General features: G+C 40.7%; 1 protein-coding gene across 5 annotated transcripts in view; it reads left to right on the forward strand.

The window, feature by feature from the left end:
* RC3H1 (ring finger and CCCH-type domains 1) overlaps positions 1-17,496 on the forward strand; it is a 61,890-nt gene that overhangs the window by 12,047 nt on the left and 32,347 nt on the right. For 3 of the 5 annotated variants that reach the window (XM_031059169.1, XM_031059170.1, XM_031059171.1), the window contains exon 1: positions 11,163-11,393. In XM_031059169.1, the coding sequence (XP_030915029.1) occupies positions 11,163-11,393 (231 nt within the window). Of the gene's footprint in view, positions 1-11,027; positions 11,394-17,496 lie in introns of those variants that run through there. The other 2 variants (XM_031059167.1, XM_031059168.1) reach the window with 1 other exon arrangement.

Here is a 17,496-nt window from a genome sequence, read left to right on the forward strand (position 1 = left end):
GCGCCGCGGCGATTCCAGCCACGCGGTCTTGGTGCACGCCTGCTCCCGCCGCTGGCCCCGGCCATGTGGATTTGACTGCGTGGCTGCTCATGGTGCCAGGATGGTCCCCCCAGCAGCATGGCTCCGATGGCCTCGCTGGGAAGGGGCCCAGTGGCCCCTCTCACCACCCCTTGGAGAGGCAGAAGAGGAATTGAGTTCCCTTTTTTCTTTTTAATTGTGTCGTCACAGAGGCGTTGCTAACTTCCCTTACTGGGCCAGCCAATATGTCCATTGTCAGAGCCTTTAGGGATTGGCTCTGCTGGACATGGTAGAAATTTTGAGGAGCTTCTATTTCAGAAGCAACCTCTGTGGCTTCCTCCATCCCCACTAAAAGCCAGATTGTGTTAAACTAACACAACTTTTAATGATGTTGTCAAGCTGCGAAGAAAAGATTCTATTTTTATAAATCTAGAAGGTGAGACTGACACAAAGGCTGCAAAATATTTAAGGATGGAATTTTTTTCATGTAATTGAAGGTTGCCTGAAAAGTCTAATTCAAAAGGAGTACCTTGCCCCAGGCTATTTTTGGCCTCTGGAACTGCTTTTTTTAGCAGTGCTACGAATTGAATCACCGGCTGCCAGTATCATTTAAAGCAAGTGAGGCTCAATTACATTCTGAGTCAGATGTACCTGAATTAACCTGCTTTTCAGCAACAGTTGTGTGACCTCTCCTGCTGCTACTAAAGACTTTAAGCTCTGTGTGAATGGTAATTTAACACTGCCTAAAAGTCTTGAGCAGGCTTGTCAGTGCTGAATAGTGTTTGGATTTTTACATCAAATCTGCTAGAGATGTGGAGAAAATCTTGTATAGTGTGTTGACTAGCTAATTTTTTATTTATGCAATTGTTAACAAGAGAGCTGAAATTCTCCAGGCTCGGTGCCATTTCTGCCACAGCTGCCTCTTCACCTTGGATGACTCCAGAGCTGTAGTGTAGATTAGGTTGTGTTATTAAAACACAATTGCAGTCTCTGTCATGAAAACAGGTAGAATAAGATAACGAACATGAGTTTCACAGATGAGTAATATTCCTGCTATTTTTGCAAGTGAAGCTATTACAGGACTCAACAAAGAAGTATGTCTGGTTTTGTTTGGGCCCTGTAAGATATTTTTGTATCAACTATTGTAGCATTTACGATTGCTTCCTTGTTTGCAGCTCACTTCTAGGGGCAGAAAGGTGATGTGAGTTATGGACTGCTAGAGCATTCTCTGGACAGTACTTCACTAGGTGCTGTAACTGCAATGAGCTGAAAGGATGGCTTTGACTGTATTTGCGTAACTTGCACCATTAAGCATTGCTTAAATCTAGCACTGTTTTTGAAATTAGATAATTTTGGTGTGGATTTAGTATAAAGTAACAATTCCACAAATTATTGCTCATATTCCTTATTCCATTTCACCTACTCTTATCATTCCAACCTGTTAGTGTAGTCATCCTTATTGTTAGGAGTGCTGAATTACATTTAGGTAGCTAGTTAAAATTTAGACAGTGCTTTCAAGATGGCTTCCATTAATGAAGAAATACATAAAAAGTCTGGTTTGCCCTGGTTGTGCCCATATAAGCTGCTTATGAAACTACAACTAAGAACTTGACAAGTCTACTGATGCTAAAAGTGTCTGCCTTGAAGTTCCTTCTTCTGTGCTTCCCACATTTTTTCCCTTGTTTCCAGGACTTCTTAACCATTTAACAGATCTGGAACATCTTTTGGAACCTTTTAGAAGCGAATGTGAGAAGGAAGAGAATTTGATTTGGATAGGCTTAGGTCCTTAACAGAGATGAAGCATGGGCATGGAGAGTACTTTCTGTGAAGTAGCTTAGGCCCTGCTCTAAGCCTATGTCTGCAAATGCACTGGGAATGCTATATAAGTAAAGTTTCAGTATCTGTCTACCTTGGTTGTAGAATGCAAATATGAGTCTGGACGTTTGGATCCTCACAAGGTTAAGGTGATTAACACATATTAGTTTTTTCAGAGAGATTACATTCTGTTGCTGCTGTGCTAATTCTCATTTGAAGTATCATGCTTGTAGGTAGTGGCTGTGATTTGCTCTTTGTTTACAGCTTGGGTATTTTCAGAGAATCAGAGTGGATCAGGTTGGAAGGGACCACAGTGGGTCATTGGGTCCCACCCCTCTGCTCAGGCAGGGTCATTCCAGAGCACATGGCACAGGATTGTGTCCCGACAGGTCTGGAATATCCTCAGTGAGGGAGACTCCACAGCCTCTCTGGTCTCTGTTCCAGTGCTTGGTCACTGCACAGGAAAGAAGTTCTTGGTCATGGTCAGGTGGAACTTCTTGGGCATCCATTTCTGCCCATGGTCTCTTGTCCCATTGCTGGGTCCCAGGGAGCAGAGCCTGGTCCTTGCTCTGAGCCCTCCCTGCAGACAGGGACATGGGGATGAGGGCCCCTCTCGGCTGGGTCTGCTCTGGAGGCTGAACAGCCACAGGTCTCTCGAGAGAGCTGCTCCACGTCCTTCCTCATCTCCTCAGCCTCCTCTGGACCTGCTCCAGGAGCTCCAGGTCTCTCCTGCCCTAAGGAGCCCAGACCTGGACACAGCAGGGGTAGGATCAGCCCTGGGAGAGCTGGCAATGCTCTTCCTATTGCATCCCAGAATACCATTGGCCTTTTTGGCCACAAGGGCACTCAATTAATGTTTAACAATTCTCTTAGCAGCTAGACTTGACTGATCTGGGAGAGAAATGAGGAAAACCTGGATTATCTTCTCTTAGCAACTCCTCAGGCTGTCTGCCTCAAGTTTTTGGTAAAAGTGCTGTGTTGTGGTGGGCACACAAGCGTTTTGCTGTGCACATTGTTTGTAAATGGGCATCTTTTCTCTGAAGCTGATGGTGCCATACTGTTTCATCATAATGCAGAAATGATATCACATGCTGGACTGAACAGGTGCATGAAGTAGAGGATCTGATTTGTTGGAGCTGATAGAGTTCAATAATTCTGTATCAAAATCTTTGAGCAAACAGTGTAATGGATAGAAGTACAATAAGGCTCAGAGGGTGAGAAAATTCTTTGTCACTGTGAACTCCCACTATGATAAAATATATGTGCCACAAAAATGAGGTGCTCCATTGCCTTTTGAAATAACATCACTGTAGACTAGAGGTGGCTTTGTATGTAACAGAAAAAAATAGCCCATCTTGTGATGGTGATGTTTAAAATGAACTGTACATTAAACAGGCAGGCAAGCAACTACATTGGTAGTTTTGTTTAAAAATTCATTAATTTTCACTGCTCTTGACTTTCTGCTGTTATTAAAAGATTTTTTTTAATGTTTAAATGCAGTCTTCCAAAATAAATTGCTTTGAAGGTAAATAGAATAACTGAAGCTTTATTAGAGAGTAGTTATGTAAACAGCAGTTATTATATGTTATTAACATGAAGTTATTTGACATCTATTTTTAAAATAAGGGCAACATCTACTAAGTTACAAGAAAAGCCACCTCCCAATCAGAGAAATGAGAAGCAAGAAGAAAACACTATGATGTTTTTTAATGTTTTCTTTTTCATTGAGTTGTGCTGGGTCTTCTCAATGATCCATAACTAAGGAAGGATAAAGGCATTCCAGTGACACCAAGATCTTCTCTCTTTTCCTCAGCTTTTCATTTTCATCTACCAGATGCCTGTAGTAGTAGTTGTCAGGTAACTGTAGATTGTTCTTGCATGGAAAAGAACAATACTGGTCTTGGTGATCCAGAACACAACTCACTTCAATTGCTTTCTCCTCCTCAAGTCTACTGCTTGGGGCTATTTTAGACAGGCTGTTTGTGTGGCTGATTTGTTGCCTTGTTTTAGGTAAAATGAGGTATTGGTTGTGTAATTGCTGTCCACCCACATTTCTGCCTACCTGTGTTTATTAATAAAGATCTATGTTTAAAACTTCAGTTTGGACAACTATGCAACCAGTCCAGCTGGAATATCTTAGGAGGGAATGGGAAAGAAAGAGTGACTTCTCTAGCTGACACTGAGAGGTAATATCTGTCTGTACCCTTGAATCTGAAGACTTCAACAAGCTTGTTCTCTTTATCTTTGTCATGGCTTTTTAAAATATGTGTCTTCTCTGGGAAAAGCAAATTATTAGCTTGCCTCCTTGGCAGCAGAGTTGAGAGCTCTTGAGGATTTGACCCGTTGAACCGAAGTCCCTGTCCTGAAAACTACTGTGGATTTTGAAGTGCCTTCTGCCTTTCTTCTCTTAATCTGTTTGGTTTTTCCTTGATTTTTTAAATATTGGTTTAATCATTGTGTTCCTGTTAGAGTTTTCATTGACAGATGCAAGAACTCGTAATTTGAAGTGAAAGGAACATGTTGTAGAGCTGTTGTCTGCTATTAACTCCCTAGACTTTATCATCTCTTGGTAGAAAAAAATTTCTAGGTGGTAGATCATAAAACCATTTTGATATTTAGAAATAGATATATATAGATATATATGTGTGTGTAATTTCCTCTTTTAAATGAGCTGTAAGGGATGTATAATATCAACCAGAAATTATGAAGCTGGTTCTGTATATCTTCCCTGAAAATTTATGATTTTATTCACTGTAGGTTTTATATTTTGGAGGGCATGAGCTAGAACACTTAAATTTTGTCTACACATGTTGTCTTTTAATGTTCATGACCCTAATGGTGGTTGGGTGAGAATAGGGGTCAAGAAAATGATATATCAGGTTTCATTCCATGTTTTTCCTGTTAAATACCATATAAATAACTTCATTAAACAGTTTTTTTCTGTAGGAAGACATGAGGTCTTGCCTCACAGGATGTTGGGAAGCTTAAATCATTGTAAATTGCTTTCAGAGCTTCTGTTGGGGAGGTACTATGGTAGAGTTGTGATGTTGATGCTTTGCTTTTCTTGTTTTCCTTGTGTTATTACTAGGCAGGAAGCTTCAGATAAGGAATAACATCTTGTCCTTAACTGACCCCATTTTCCTAAGGTACTTCACTGACCCTACCAAGTAAGAGCTTTTTGCCTGAAATGACATAAATTTCTCCCTTTGTTTTCACAGTCAAAAATTGCTGAGGAGAAGAGAAAGTAGATCTTGAATCTGATCTAACTGAGCTTCGGTTACTTAGGGACATGGTTTTGACGATGTTCATGATTTTTATCTTCGCTTCTTTTTTTAAGAGTTTTATTACTCAGCAACTAAAGCCAGCTAGGGCTTTGAAGGAAGGGCTGGAATATGCATTACGTACAGAGGTGCAGGTTGTGGTTGGGTGGGGATTTCTGAACTGGGCTCCGTGCTGTGGGCAGTGCCGGGTGTGTGCTGGCAGCGCGCATGCGCGGGGCAGGAATGAGGAAGTCGGGCCCTTGCTGCCAGCAGAGTTTACTGGGGAGCTCGAGAGGGCAAACAGGAAGGGGGAAAAGCCCCTGAATCTGTCGCATTTACTCTTCTGGCCTTATGGTCTGTGCTGTTCATGGAGCTTCCCAGGCACAGGTAAGAAGCTTTTTCTCTTCTACCTTCTCTTCTCTGGTCAGGTCTTTCCCTCTCTCTTGAAAATTTTTCAGAGGTTTTTCTGTGGAAGTGGATATGGAAAACATGGCTAATGTAATTTACGCTTTTCTGTGAACCATGAAGTTGGCAGTACAGGGTGCTTGTAAAAAAAACACATTACTTTTTGCTGGTCAGGTTCCCACAGGTTGTCAGGTTAGTTTTTTCCTAAAATGATATTCAGGACTTTTTAAAGTATTTCCTCAGGGAAAAGAAGAAAGCTGCTTAAGTGCCCTCTGAAATACTGTTTATTACAATGAGCACACTGGAGTAGAAAATAAAAAGGTTCTGTGAAACACCACAAAAATTTGTCTGTTTGGCACTAGACAAGAATGAAGGAGGGTCAGCTGCTGGGTAGATTTGTACTGTAGATATCTGGTAGTCCTTATGAGTCAGGAATTGCTTTACTGTTGTCTGTTAATTTAATTTAGGTTATTGATTTATTTTTAATTTTGAAGTGTCAGAGGTTTTGAACTAGTTAATGTACCACAGAACCAGTCGCACAGAAGAGAGAAGTGGTTACTTTTTCTCAGAAAAGTTTCTTTTTCTCAGAAAAGTGTAAGTTATTTTCAAGGAGTCAGAGTCTTTAAAAGAATTAATGAAATGGTGTTTTCTTTATTAGAATAAATAATGATTACTCAAGAGTTGTATCTGCATGAGCAGTTCAGTTGGCAAGCCTGAGTTTGTTTTGGCTCTGAGGAGCTGCTGTAGTGTTAAGCTTAGCACTAAATAGGCTTTACTTGTGTTCACTGGTAACTGCGACAGGAAGCTCAGCTTGGTTTAGCCAGGAGTGCTACTCAGCAGAAATGAACCAGCTTCAGCTTAACTGAATTTTGGTTAAGGTGATGATGCTGTTTGGGTAATGAAATGCTGTGGGAATACATAAAACTCAGGAGGGAGTAATGCTCTTAAGAGCTCCATGTACTGAATTGGCAGGAGCTGAGCCAAGGGTGCCCCTTAGGTATGCTGAGTCATCTGCTTAAACTGTGCCATGACTTAGTGTGGACTGCTCTGGGACAGAGCAGTGCCAGCTCGGCAGTGATGAAACAGCATGTGCTGTGTCCATGCAAGAGCATGCTGCCTCCAAATAACATGTTTGTGAGAGAATTTGGGGTGTGCTTGGAGCCTGCACCAAAGGGCTCCCTCAGAGTGCACTGAATTCAAACTGAAAGCAGAGGAGTTTTCCTGTGTGTCATTGTGTGTGGAACTTGATGCCAGTGCATGTTGGTACAGACTGTTCTGCGTTTTACAAATGTCTTTTTGTCCAGAGCTGAATCTGCAGAGGACATGTGGAAGACTCTGGTTGCCACAGACATAACACAGCTTGGACATGAGGCTATGTCAGCCTATGCATTGTCCAGCAGAGTGAGGATGGAGTGGTTGTTCCAGTGCTTTATGGAATAATCAGGTCTTTCTCTAAAGCACTGGCAGGGTCCCAGAGGAGACAGGTCACCGATCTGATTACAGCGTGACATTTCCAGTCTGGCTTGAAGGATGGAATTTCAAGGAGTTTTTGGGGGCTGGGAGGCCCAGAAGAGAGGAGACATTTTTCCAGGTGGTTCTAGATGTGGGTAAAACAGCTTATGCAGGGGTAAACAGGAGGATGAGACTTGCATACAGGTACTTTATATTTTCAAACTCAGAAATAACAAAATCAGTCTCTCTCTGGTTTCAGTGTAGGATTCAAACTCTGCCTTGGGGCATCTTCATTCTTAATTACACTTTTTTGTCTTCCAGTTTATGTGCTGTGGATGTGTCTTTTTAGTTTTTTGCTTTCTTGGGTTTGACATATCTATTTTCTTTAATCATGCACAAAGATGTGTGTGTGGATATACATTTTACAGCGTTAGAAGCTATTGAGTGTGAAATACTTAGTGAATTGAGTGTGGGTTAAAAATGTAATATTATGGGAAGGTGGGCTGTTTAAATAGTTGTGTCTTTTGTAAATTTTTGCATTCTTTATGAATTGTTTACCTCTGGTATAATGCTGAAGACAAACATTTTTTAAAAAAGCATTATACTATAAAAGTGAATATACTTTTCCTACTGTACATGTTCAAGGTGTTCTCTTTCTGTAGTGGTGATGGTTCCAATAGCAGACAGTGGTAGTGAAGCTGTCTTATTTCTACTGTTTTGTTGCCATTTATAATGTCTCCTGTTCAAAGTAGCTCTTTGAAATTAGAGAGTTTTTTTCCAGTTATTTCTAAGGTGACAGTGAGTCACAAACCTTGATACAAGGCACAGGTATCTTCAGCAGCTTCAGGTCTCTACATCTGTGAGCTTTGTGCCTGGAAGAGATTTACATTGCATCTATCTCAGTGCTTGGCTCTGCTCCCTTGTGTGGAGGTTGATCTGGGGGAAAACAGGACCTTGGCTGTGACACCAGCTGTACTTGGTTTGGTGCTTGTGAATCCTCTGTCCCTGGGATGCCATTGCTGTCTTGTGTGGGATCAGGAATTTCCACAGGTTTGTGCTGATCTGCTGTGGAGGTTCTTCAGAAGTACAGGGCTCATTGTTCCAACAGCTGTTCTTTTCTGTGGGGAGAAGGTTGGCTGCATCACCCCAGTCAGCCATCTGGTGCAGCAGCTAGACTGTGCTGAAATAGATGACTTTCTGAGGTTTCTCACAGCTCTGTGTGCTATTGTCAGTGGCCTTCTTTTGGCATTTAGGCACCATGACACAAACTCAGACACTGTAGAGTCTCTCAGAGCTGTGCTTATGTATAAGCTTTGCTTCCCTTGTTCCCCAGCCTTTGGAGACCTGTCTTGGCACAGGATCATTGATGCCACTAATTAGTCCCTTCATCTCCAGACTCCCCAAACTTCTCTTTCAACTGTTGAATTTGTAAATAAATATGACCTATTTCATTATGCCAGAGGTACAGGTAGCAACAACATGGCTCTGTTTACTAGGGTTTTTTAATGAGTTAACTAACATTAAAGTTGCATTCAACTCCTTCCTTCCAGTTCACAGCTTGGGACAGTGGTGTCTCCATGCTCACATCTGCTTTCTGGACTTGATGGTACAGCTTCATGTTGGCTTCTGGTTTTAAGTCTCCTCAGTTAATAGAAAGCTTCTTTTCCTGGATGCTTGGCTAATAATTTATTTTAAGGAGACTGCTCAGTTTGTTTCTGAATTGCAGAGGAGTCTGGGAAATTGTTGCTAGATATTCTAACAGCAGTGTGGTCAAAAGGAAGAACTGTGATTCAGCTCTTAAATTTTGATCCCCAAAGGATATTCCATAGCACAGCCATACATACAGTAAATTTACCAAACTGCGTACTACTCTTTGCAGAAGGATGTCTGTGGAGTTTCTGGGTAACTTCTGTTGCAGATTTGGTTTACAAAGGATAGTTCTAGCTTGAATGCTTGTTACCACAGTTTACTCAGTATATAAGAGGGCAGATAGGCTTGGAAATAAATTAGCTGAATGCTTTAGGATATCATCTCTCCGTGTAGTAACCTAAAAGTGTAGAAGATTTCATTTGGGTTGTGGTGATACATTAGTAATGAGAATGATTTCAGTCTATGCTGACAAGATGGAGGAAAATGGCTGATTTGCCATTAAAGAGGTATTTTGGAAGGGGAACCCTGAACAACCCTGACGTCTTGTTGTGCAATGCTGGTGGGAGGGTTAACCACATACGTGCCACCTCTTCCTTGTGCCGCCCTGCCTGGGTAATACTGATTTTTTATTGATTCCTTATTGCTGGGAACCAGAGGCTGTGTGGCATTCTATATTGTCTTTTGAAAAGAGAAATAGTTATTTTTTCCCTAGAATCATAAAGTATCCTGAGTTGGAAGTGACTCAGAGGCATCATCATAGTACAACTCCTTTTCATTAGCTTTAGAGCTAAAGTTAGGTGTTTGATGAAACTCAGCTAAAAGCTTAACAAGTAACACTTCATTGTTTATCTTGGCAAAGTAATGTTAACTGTGGGCAAGATTGGACTAAATTCTGAAAAAAAAAGACTTTTTCTTTCCAGAAGAAAAGCGGCAGAGGCTTTTCAGAGTCTTTATTTTAGCATTAGATTTTTTTTTCTGTTTTAAAATGTCTTGACTCTGAATTGCACTGGTCCTGATATAAAGTTTCTCTCTTTGCCTTTAAAATTTAGATTTTAATTGTAAACATTTTTTAAGCTGAAGATTTGATAAAAAGTTGATTTTGCTTATGGCAGAACTTCTGTCAGAACAGACACTTAGCAAGTAAGTGTGTAGTCCTTGGTTTGAAACTGAAGCCAGTAGTGTGTGGAAAAGAGAAACTAATATATATGGGTGGTTGGGGTGGCATTTCTCTTGTCATTTTGTTCCTTGATTTAGAAAATTGTTTATGAATATTCTACTGGGGAAAGTAAGCCAGACATCAGAAATTATTTAATTACCAGCTTTCTTTTTGATAATGATTTTTTCATATCATGTGATCCATCTATTCTTGTATATTTCTCCTCATATGAATTCTGCTTTTTTCCTGTCCCAAAGGGATATCTTATCTTCCATTCCCTTATAATGAGTAATGTTTGATCTTAGTATTTTGATTTAAAAGTGCCAAGTAATAAAGACCTCCAGCTTTTCTTCTATTGTAGTTTCGTAGTGGTTTCTCAGCTTTCTTTGTGAATATAATCTCTAGGCGTGTGGTTTCTCAACAGAGTAAAGGTGTTGCTTTCTTTGTGAATATAATCTCTAGGCAGGCAGTGAATGATATAAACTGGGGTTACAAGAGGAACAGTTAAGGAACAATATCCAGTCATAAATGACTACTAGAAGTGGTTGTCCAGTTTTTGAAGGATGGAGATGCTTGGATGGCAGACAGAGGGCAAGTTAGCAGTGCTGATATTCCAGCAGGAGTGCGTGCAGATTGCCAGGGTAACTGAGATGTGTCTGGATGGGTCCATGTGGTACCACAGAGCTCAGCACATAGGAGGTTGTGTGAAGGTGCTGGAGTAGCAGCACACAGTATCACTGTGTGAGGTGTGAGAGTCACTGTCTGACTGACCCTGAGCCATTCATCTTGTCCCTCTTGAGACTTGGGCAGTCATTGGGTGCCAATCCAGAGCCCACTGGACTCTAAAGAAAGGTTGCTTCTGATAGAGGCTTTGGATGAAGCCTTGTCTGAGCAAAATTATTTAAATATTTAATTATTTTGTAAAGTAGATATTGTACAAAAGTGGATTAGTGGAATTGTCTTTTTTATTCACATTTTGTTGATGTCAATTTGCTCATTTAGAAAGAGAGAACATAAAAACAAAAAGCTAATTAGTCTTACAACTGCAATGTGATAGTTATCTTTCATGATTTATTTTAAACTGTGTAACCACAGAAATGGTTTACACTGGCTTTTCCAGAGCCAGAGACTAGCTGGAATTAAAGCAAGTTGTGACTCAGTCCTGTGTTTAATTCAGCTACACCTCGAGGAGTGGTACTTCCCTAGCACAAAGAAGCTCACGTGCCTGTTCTAGTACAGAATGCTAACTTGGTGTTTCTGTTTTCTTCTAGGTTATGTTTCACACTATGTGCAGACTGTCTGTACTTACAGAAGATATTTAAAACCAAACAGACTTTTTTGCAAAATTTTGATTCCAGTGGAATCTGTGCTTTAGATTTTTGTCTTGTCAATTAACTCCTGAAGCAATGCCTGTACAAGCTCCACAATGGACGGATTTTCTCTCCTGCCCGATTTGCACACAGACTTTCGACGAAACCATCAGGAAGCCCATCAGCCTGGGCTGTGGCCACACTGTCTGCAAGATGTGCCTCAACAAGCTCCACCGTAAGGCATGTCCCTTTGACCAGACCACTATCAACACAGACATTGAGCTCCTTCCTGTGAACTCAGCCTTGCTGCAACTTGTGGGTGCTCAGGTATCCCTGATTTTTATTTTTTTAATCTGTTTCGGTATTTTCCTTTTAGGAGGACAAGTCAGGAATAATAAAGAATATGATATTGTCTTAATGATGTGAAGAAAAGGCATCTACCTTTTTGTAGATGTCCACAAGAAGTAGAAAAAGTGCCTGGATCAATAGTTTAAATCTTTATTGTGCTGGTGACCCTGACTTTTGTTACATCTAATTCTGTGGGCTGTCACCAGAACGGGTTTGTTGTGTTTCCTTCCTTCTTCCTCAGCTCTTACCAAGCCAAAAGGATAGCTGAATCAGTGAGGTTATTTCGTGGTAGGTTATGTGCTTTACTGTATTCACCCTGTGAGACCTGTGTTTGGCTGTCCCAAAAGCAGGACAAGTGTGTAAAGGATGTGGGACAGATCTCTCTGGTAGCAGCCTTTATACAGCTTTATTTGAAACTATGCAATGGGAACACAACTTCCTGAGATGACATGTTACTCTAAATCCATAGTGGTGAGGGGAAGCCTGCTTGAGATCCCTTTTTTGCTGGAATAGGTACTGCTGAGGTCAGTGGAAGTAGTGATATGATGGGGATGAGTGGTACTGGGACACAACAGCCCCAAGAAGGGGCAGGGATGTGTGGAAAGCAGGATCACCCTGTTCAGTTGCAGCACACACTTAAGCTGGCAGAACCTTATGGATGTTAGGTCAGGGGTAGCTCCCTGTGACCCACACCTTCCAAGGCTTGTGGACAGGATTGTGGTCTTAGGAGAGAAGGGATAATCCTGTCTAAATTATGGGTGAAGAATGAAAATGTATCTGGGATGCATAAAGGGGTTACTGCTTTATTTTGTACTGCTCCAATGTCTGGGATAAGTGAAATTAAACACAGCAGAAACTTAATGAGATCTGTAGTCTGGGGAAAAGGAAAGAATTGTGCAAGAGCTTTAAAAGACGTTGAGGAAAGAGAGATGCTCTTATGTTGCTTTTTATTAGGTACTGTGACTTACAGGTCCAGTGTGCTTTTGCCACTTCTTAGTTTATCAAGTAATATGGCTAATTTGTTGTTTTTCTTTCATGGTGTATGGCAAAGAGGTTATTTCAGAAGCTCAAAATCAAATGGTGTTTCTGGCTGTGCTAAGTGACTCATCCTGCTCTGCAGGAGGAAGCAGTGAGATTGTGCACTCCCATTTCTGTGATATGGTGCCATCTTTGAAGAGCTTCCAAGCAGTAAATCTATGGGTGATGTTATTAAAAAAGTTACAGTTTTCTTTTTCTCTTACATGTTCTTCCCCTCTGCAGTTTCTTGAATATTTCTAGTTGCATCTGAATGTCCACATTTGTGATAAATGCCTTCCACTTGCATTTGGTTATTTTGTGTGCACTTGTTAAGCTTGCTGAGAGGCTGTATGATAGCTTCAATTTGACCTCTGCCAGAATTTAAATTTTTATGAAAACAAGATTCTGTGGAACGAGATGGAAATCCACCCTGCTCTGTATAGGTAACTGAGATTTTTTTTCTGGTTTTACTAGTTAGCCAGCCAGAGTTTTCTTATCCATATGTGTGAGGTATGAAGAAAGGTTTTATAGTGTAGTGTTTGTCTTGAGAACTCTCTGAACTTTAAGTTCTGATTTTGCACTAAGGACATCATTTTGTGCTCCCTTTTTATCTGAAAATTTTGTGGGATAAAGATTCACAGGACCTTGTTTCATCATGACCTTAAAGCTGCAAATGCCACCAAAAGATATATTATTCCCACCGTTGTTCTTTGCCACTCATTTCTGATTGTTTGCTACTCTCAGCAGTCTGTTACCTGTAACAGTAACCATGGATCCTTACTGGGTATTTATTACTGACAGACTCTCCCCTTAAGAGACCTTAAACCCCTTCCCTGCCAGCTCCTCATTTGAAATGAAAGCGTGAATGAAATCAGTGTTCAGTACAACTCGCTCCTTTTCTCTTCCCTTTCCCATCCTGGCAGCTGTTGCAGTGTTTACCAGACACTGGATTACTAGAAAATGAATACAACTACTTTCCTGTGAAGGACAGGGAAACATTTGCTATTTTCCAATAGACTGTCTAAGGCCATTTTAAAAAATCTTTTTACAGAAGAAGGCTTGCTTAAGGACAAATTTAAAAAAAAAAGCTACTTTAGAGAAACTAGTGATTTTGAACTGTCCCACTAAGAGAGTGTACTCTTCTATTTCAGCAAAAATGGTCTGTGAGCAGCAATCCAGCTTTCAAAGCATGAGTAGTATCAACTTCAGTTGAAACCACTTCCATTTGTTTTTCCACTTCTGGGTTTAGTTTCAGGAGCCTGTATGTGTCATTAGTGTCCCATGTACCCTTAACCTAAGTCCACAGAGACCTGTAATATTTTATTTGTAAATACTGAATTCCAAAAAAACAGGTTTAATTTTGGAAGGAAATACAGTAAAGTCCAACTAAAGCTTTTATCTGTGAGGGGGAAGAACAGTTTGTTCTTTTCCCTTTGGAGTGACTTCTGAGGAATTCACACATTTATACTTGTTAAATGCTTTTTTGCTGGAGGTGGAGGAGGAGACCAGGCAGTTTAAAGAAACAAATCTATTCTGCTGTGACTGGCAGCAGTGACAGGATTCCAGGGCAAGTCACTTTGGCTTTTGCACAAGTACAGCGAGTGAAGTAGCAGGATTCTGCTTCTGGGGAAAACACTGAATTTGTCACACGGTCACCAGGAAAGCAGTAAGGTATTCTCTGATGGTAGCATTCTCTCTCTGGATAGAATTTGTCACTCTAACAGTGAAAAGAGTTGGTTTCTTACTTGAATTAGACACCTTCCACTAGACCAGCTTGCCCCAAGCCCTATCCAGCCTGGCCTTAGACACTTGCAGGGATGGGATATCCACAGCCTCTCTGGTTAGGTAGTTCAGACCATGTCTAGATAAATTTTGCTGCATAAAGTGAGGGGAACAGAGGGATGATAAGGGGAAGATGAGAATTATTATTCCTGTGAAAGCTGGACATAGCTGAATACCTAAGCAGGAGCTATGAGGGAAGAGAGACACAAGGCCTTGGACACAAATCAGCAAGGCATTCATAGAATACCTTGCTTCTTAAACTTCCTGGGTAAGGGAATCACTTTAGTTTGTTTCTGTGAGAATAAGGTTTTGAATTTTAGCTATTCAGGCATCCCCATATTACTCACGATGTGTAACTATTTTAAGCATTCACCTGGCTAGTGTTTTGAAGGTACCTAATCATGAATCTGTCATCTGAGCTCTTCCCTTGTGTTTTTTTAACCATGAAACAGCAGCATGCACATTCCAAACAGGTGATGTAGAGTGACAGAAATGCTTGTGGTGCTTTAATTTGGGAATAATCTCCTGCTGGACATGATAAACACAATTCTAGACATTGGAATTGTACATGATGAGAGACTGGGTGATCTTAACTTATAGCACTTTCAAAAGGGGAAGGTGGAAAGTGCAGAGCTATTAGAGGCACGTGTGATAATTTTTTATTTTAACTTCTGGTGAAATAAAGTGCCACGAAAGAGGAATTATCTGTGAAAAAGTTGTCTTTAATGTAAACTTTTGAGGAACTAAAGACAGTAGGCTTTGGGTTGTGTTTGGTTTCTCTTGGCAGGAAGCAAATCATTTATTTGCAGGGAGGGGGAGGAAAATATTGATAGAAACAGTTTTCAAACCATACAAAAAGGGGTATGGTCTGTTTAACATGTTCTCATTCTGTGCAATTAGATGTCTAATGGTAATTACTGACAACTCAAGCTGACTTTCTTCATCAAATTACACTTAAATCACCAATTCAAAATCACTGCCTGGTATGAGATGATGCTTTAGCATTCTTTTCCAGTCCCCTTCCTGATGCTGTCATAACCTGTCTCTTCCCACAGCCACAAGCCATGCTGATGGGTAACATTCCACTGTCAGGATACTTGAAGTCATTGCCAAAGCAGATACATGCAAAACCATCACAGATTTAAAGCAATTAAAGAGCTGAGATCATTTTTCCTGTCTTTCTCTCATCCCCTTTGGGAGGTGTTGATTACATGATGTGAATATATTTGCAGTGGAAACTGTCATAAGGGTGTGATGTCTGAGAGAACGGAATATGGACTGAGTGTGAAAATAATGAGCTCACTCTGTGGGGCATCTATTCTGAGGCTCCTGAGAGGCATTGTAAACAGCAGTAACCATAGGGTCATGCATGCTATTAAAAGGCTATTTTGGGAGAGGGAAGTGAAAATGCTTTCGAGTTGAGTTATTTCTCAGTTGTCCCTCAGCAGTTCCATGATGGAGCCAAAGTCAAAATTCACATTTCCCGTCACTTATATTAATTATGTCTTCATGATTTTTCTTTTGGTAGATGCTATTCTTACAATTGTTCTAACCCTAAAATATTAAAATAACTCATGGATGTGCATATAATACAACCAGCAGAAGGAAAATTACTTGTAAATTTTATTGTGAAGTGCACTGCATGAATGAAGTGTGTGTGCATGAGAACTAAATTCTCTTCTCCTGAACACTCCTGAAAACCACAGAAAAGCATGTTTTACTCTTCAGTACTACACTACTCCAGCTTCAGATAAAAGTTGAATCTCTTTTGGGCTCATTTTGCAATACAGTTGTACAAAGCATTTAGATTTTTACATTGAAGCTTCCCTTCAAAAGAGAAGGAATGGGAACAATGTGCAGATAGTGTTTGAATAGCTTGATTAGCTCTTGGAAGTTTTTCTCTGCCAGCTTTTCCATGGGGGAAGGGGAAGCTTTCTGTTAGTTGCTAGACAGTCCTTGTGTCTCACTGGTGGAGTTGTGCTGTGTCTGGCATTCCAAACCAGTGCTTTGAATGTGTGCTAAACCCACTCCAATTCAGGGTGGAAATCCAGGGCTGAGTGTGACTTCCTGTGCCACGTCTGTTCCCAGCCCCTTTGTCTGTCTGTCTGCCGGGGCTGTGGTGCTGTCACCGTTTGGGCTGGCAGTAGTGCCACAGGGAATGCTTGCAGGAGAATTGGAGTTTGTACAGAGTGTGGGACTGCAGGAAATAGGGCAGAGATGGGGCAGGGTCTGGATACACTTGAGATGTGTCATTTGCTCAGTCATCCAGTTCTGCCACGTAACTGCCCTGGCAGAAGCAGGCTGCTAAAATGGCAGTGCCTTTGGAAAGGAGCTGTGGAATATTCTGTTAAGGTGCAGGCATATAATGCAGGAGTTAATAATAGTTTCCTAAATCCCAAGAAACCACTCAAGATAAGGTTGTTGTGACTGTTTACAGCTGACCACTCTAACATACAGAGTTGCAAAATCTCCTTTTGCTGAAAATATTCTTGCTTACAGACACAAAATCTCCTCAAATCCAAAAACCAAAATACCCCAAACAAATGCTGGCCCAAAATTAAAACCAAAACCCCACAGAACCTTACAAGTTAACTTCCATCAGTGATAAGTATCGAGGCTAACCTTGTTACGTTGGTGTGATTGAACTTGGGTTTTTCTCTGTAGTAAGAATGGAAGCCTAGATCTGACACAGCCTCTGTCTTGTTTTTGCTAGTTTGAGAGGATACTATGTTATTTTCAGCTAACATGTTGCATTTTGAGACTTTTCTTTGTTACCTGCTGGAAAAGCAAGATAGTAACTTTTTATTTTGCTCTATGTGTCAAATGAGAAACAGCATGGTGACGCGGTTGTCTAAGGAGAAGTGTGATCATATGATTCAAGCATTGCTTTTTATTAAAATTTATATTAAAGCTGTTCACACTGGTGATGGCAACCATATATGTGTGTGTATATGTATTTTATTTATATTTGCTTCTTTTATTTGGTGCTACCATCATAATGCTGCTCTTGCCACGGCTGCATTACACATGAAGGTAAGCAGGTTTGTGTCTGTATTTAACTGAAGCATTAAAGGCTTTTGCTTTTAGATTGAAGGCCTGGGTTTGTCCCTGTAAGCAGCTATGTGGGATTAGCATGCTGTTATTGCCACTGGGATGGGGATTGACTTGGAAATAGAAGTCTGAGATATATTTGCACTTTGACAGCAAAAAGAAAAAGTGCTTGTGTTTAGTCTTCTGAGGAATTCCAGTTCCCTGTACTATCATATTGGGTTGACTGCTGAAC

The sequence above is a fragment of the Geospiza fortis genome, unplaced genomic scaffold (genome assembly GCF_000277835.1).
Source record: "Geospiza fortis unplaced genomic scaffold, GeoFor_1.0 scaffold229, whole genome shotgun sequence".
Taxonomy (NCBI): domain Eukaryota; kingdom Metazoa; phylum Chordata; class Aves; order Passeriformes; family Thraupidae; genus Geospiza; species Geospiza fortis.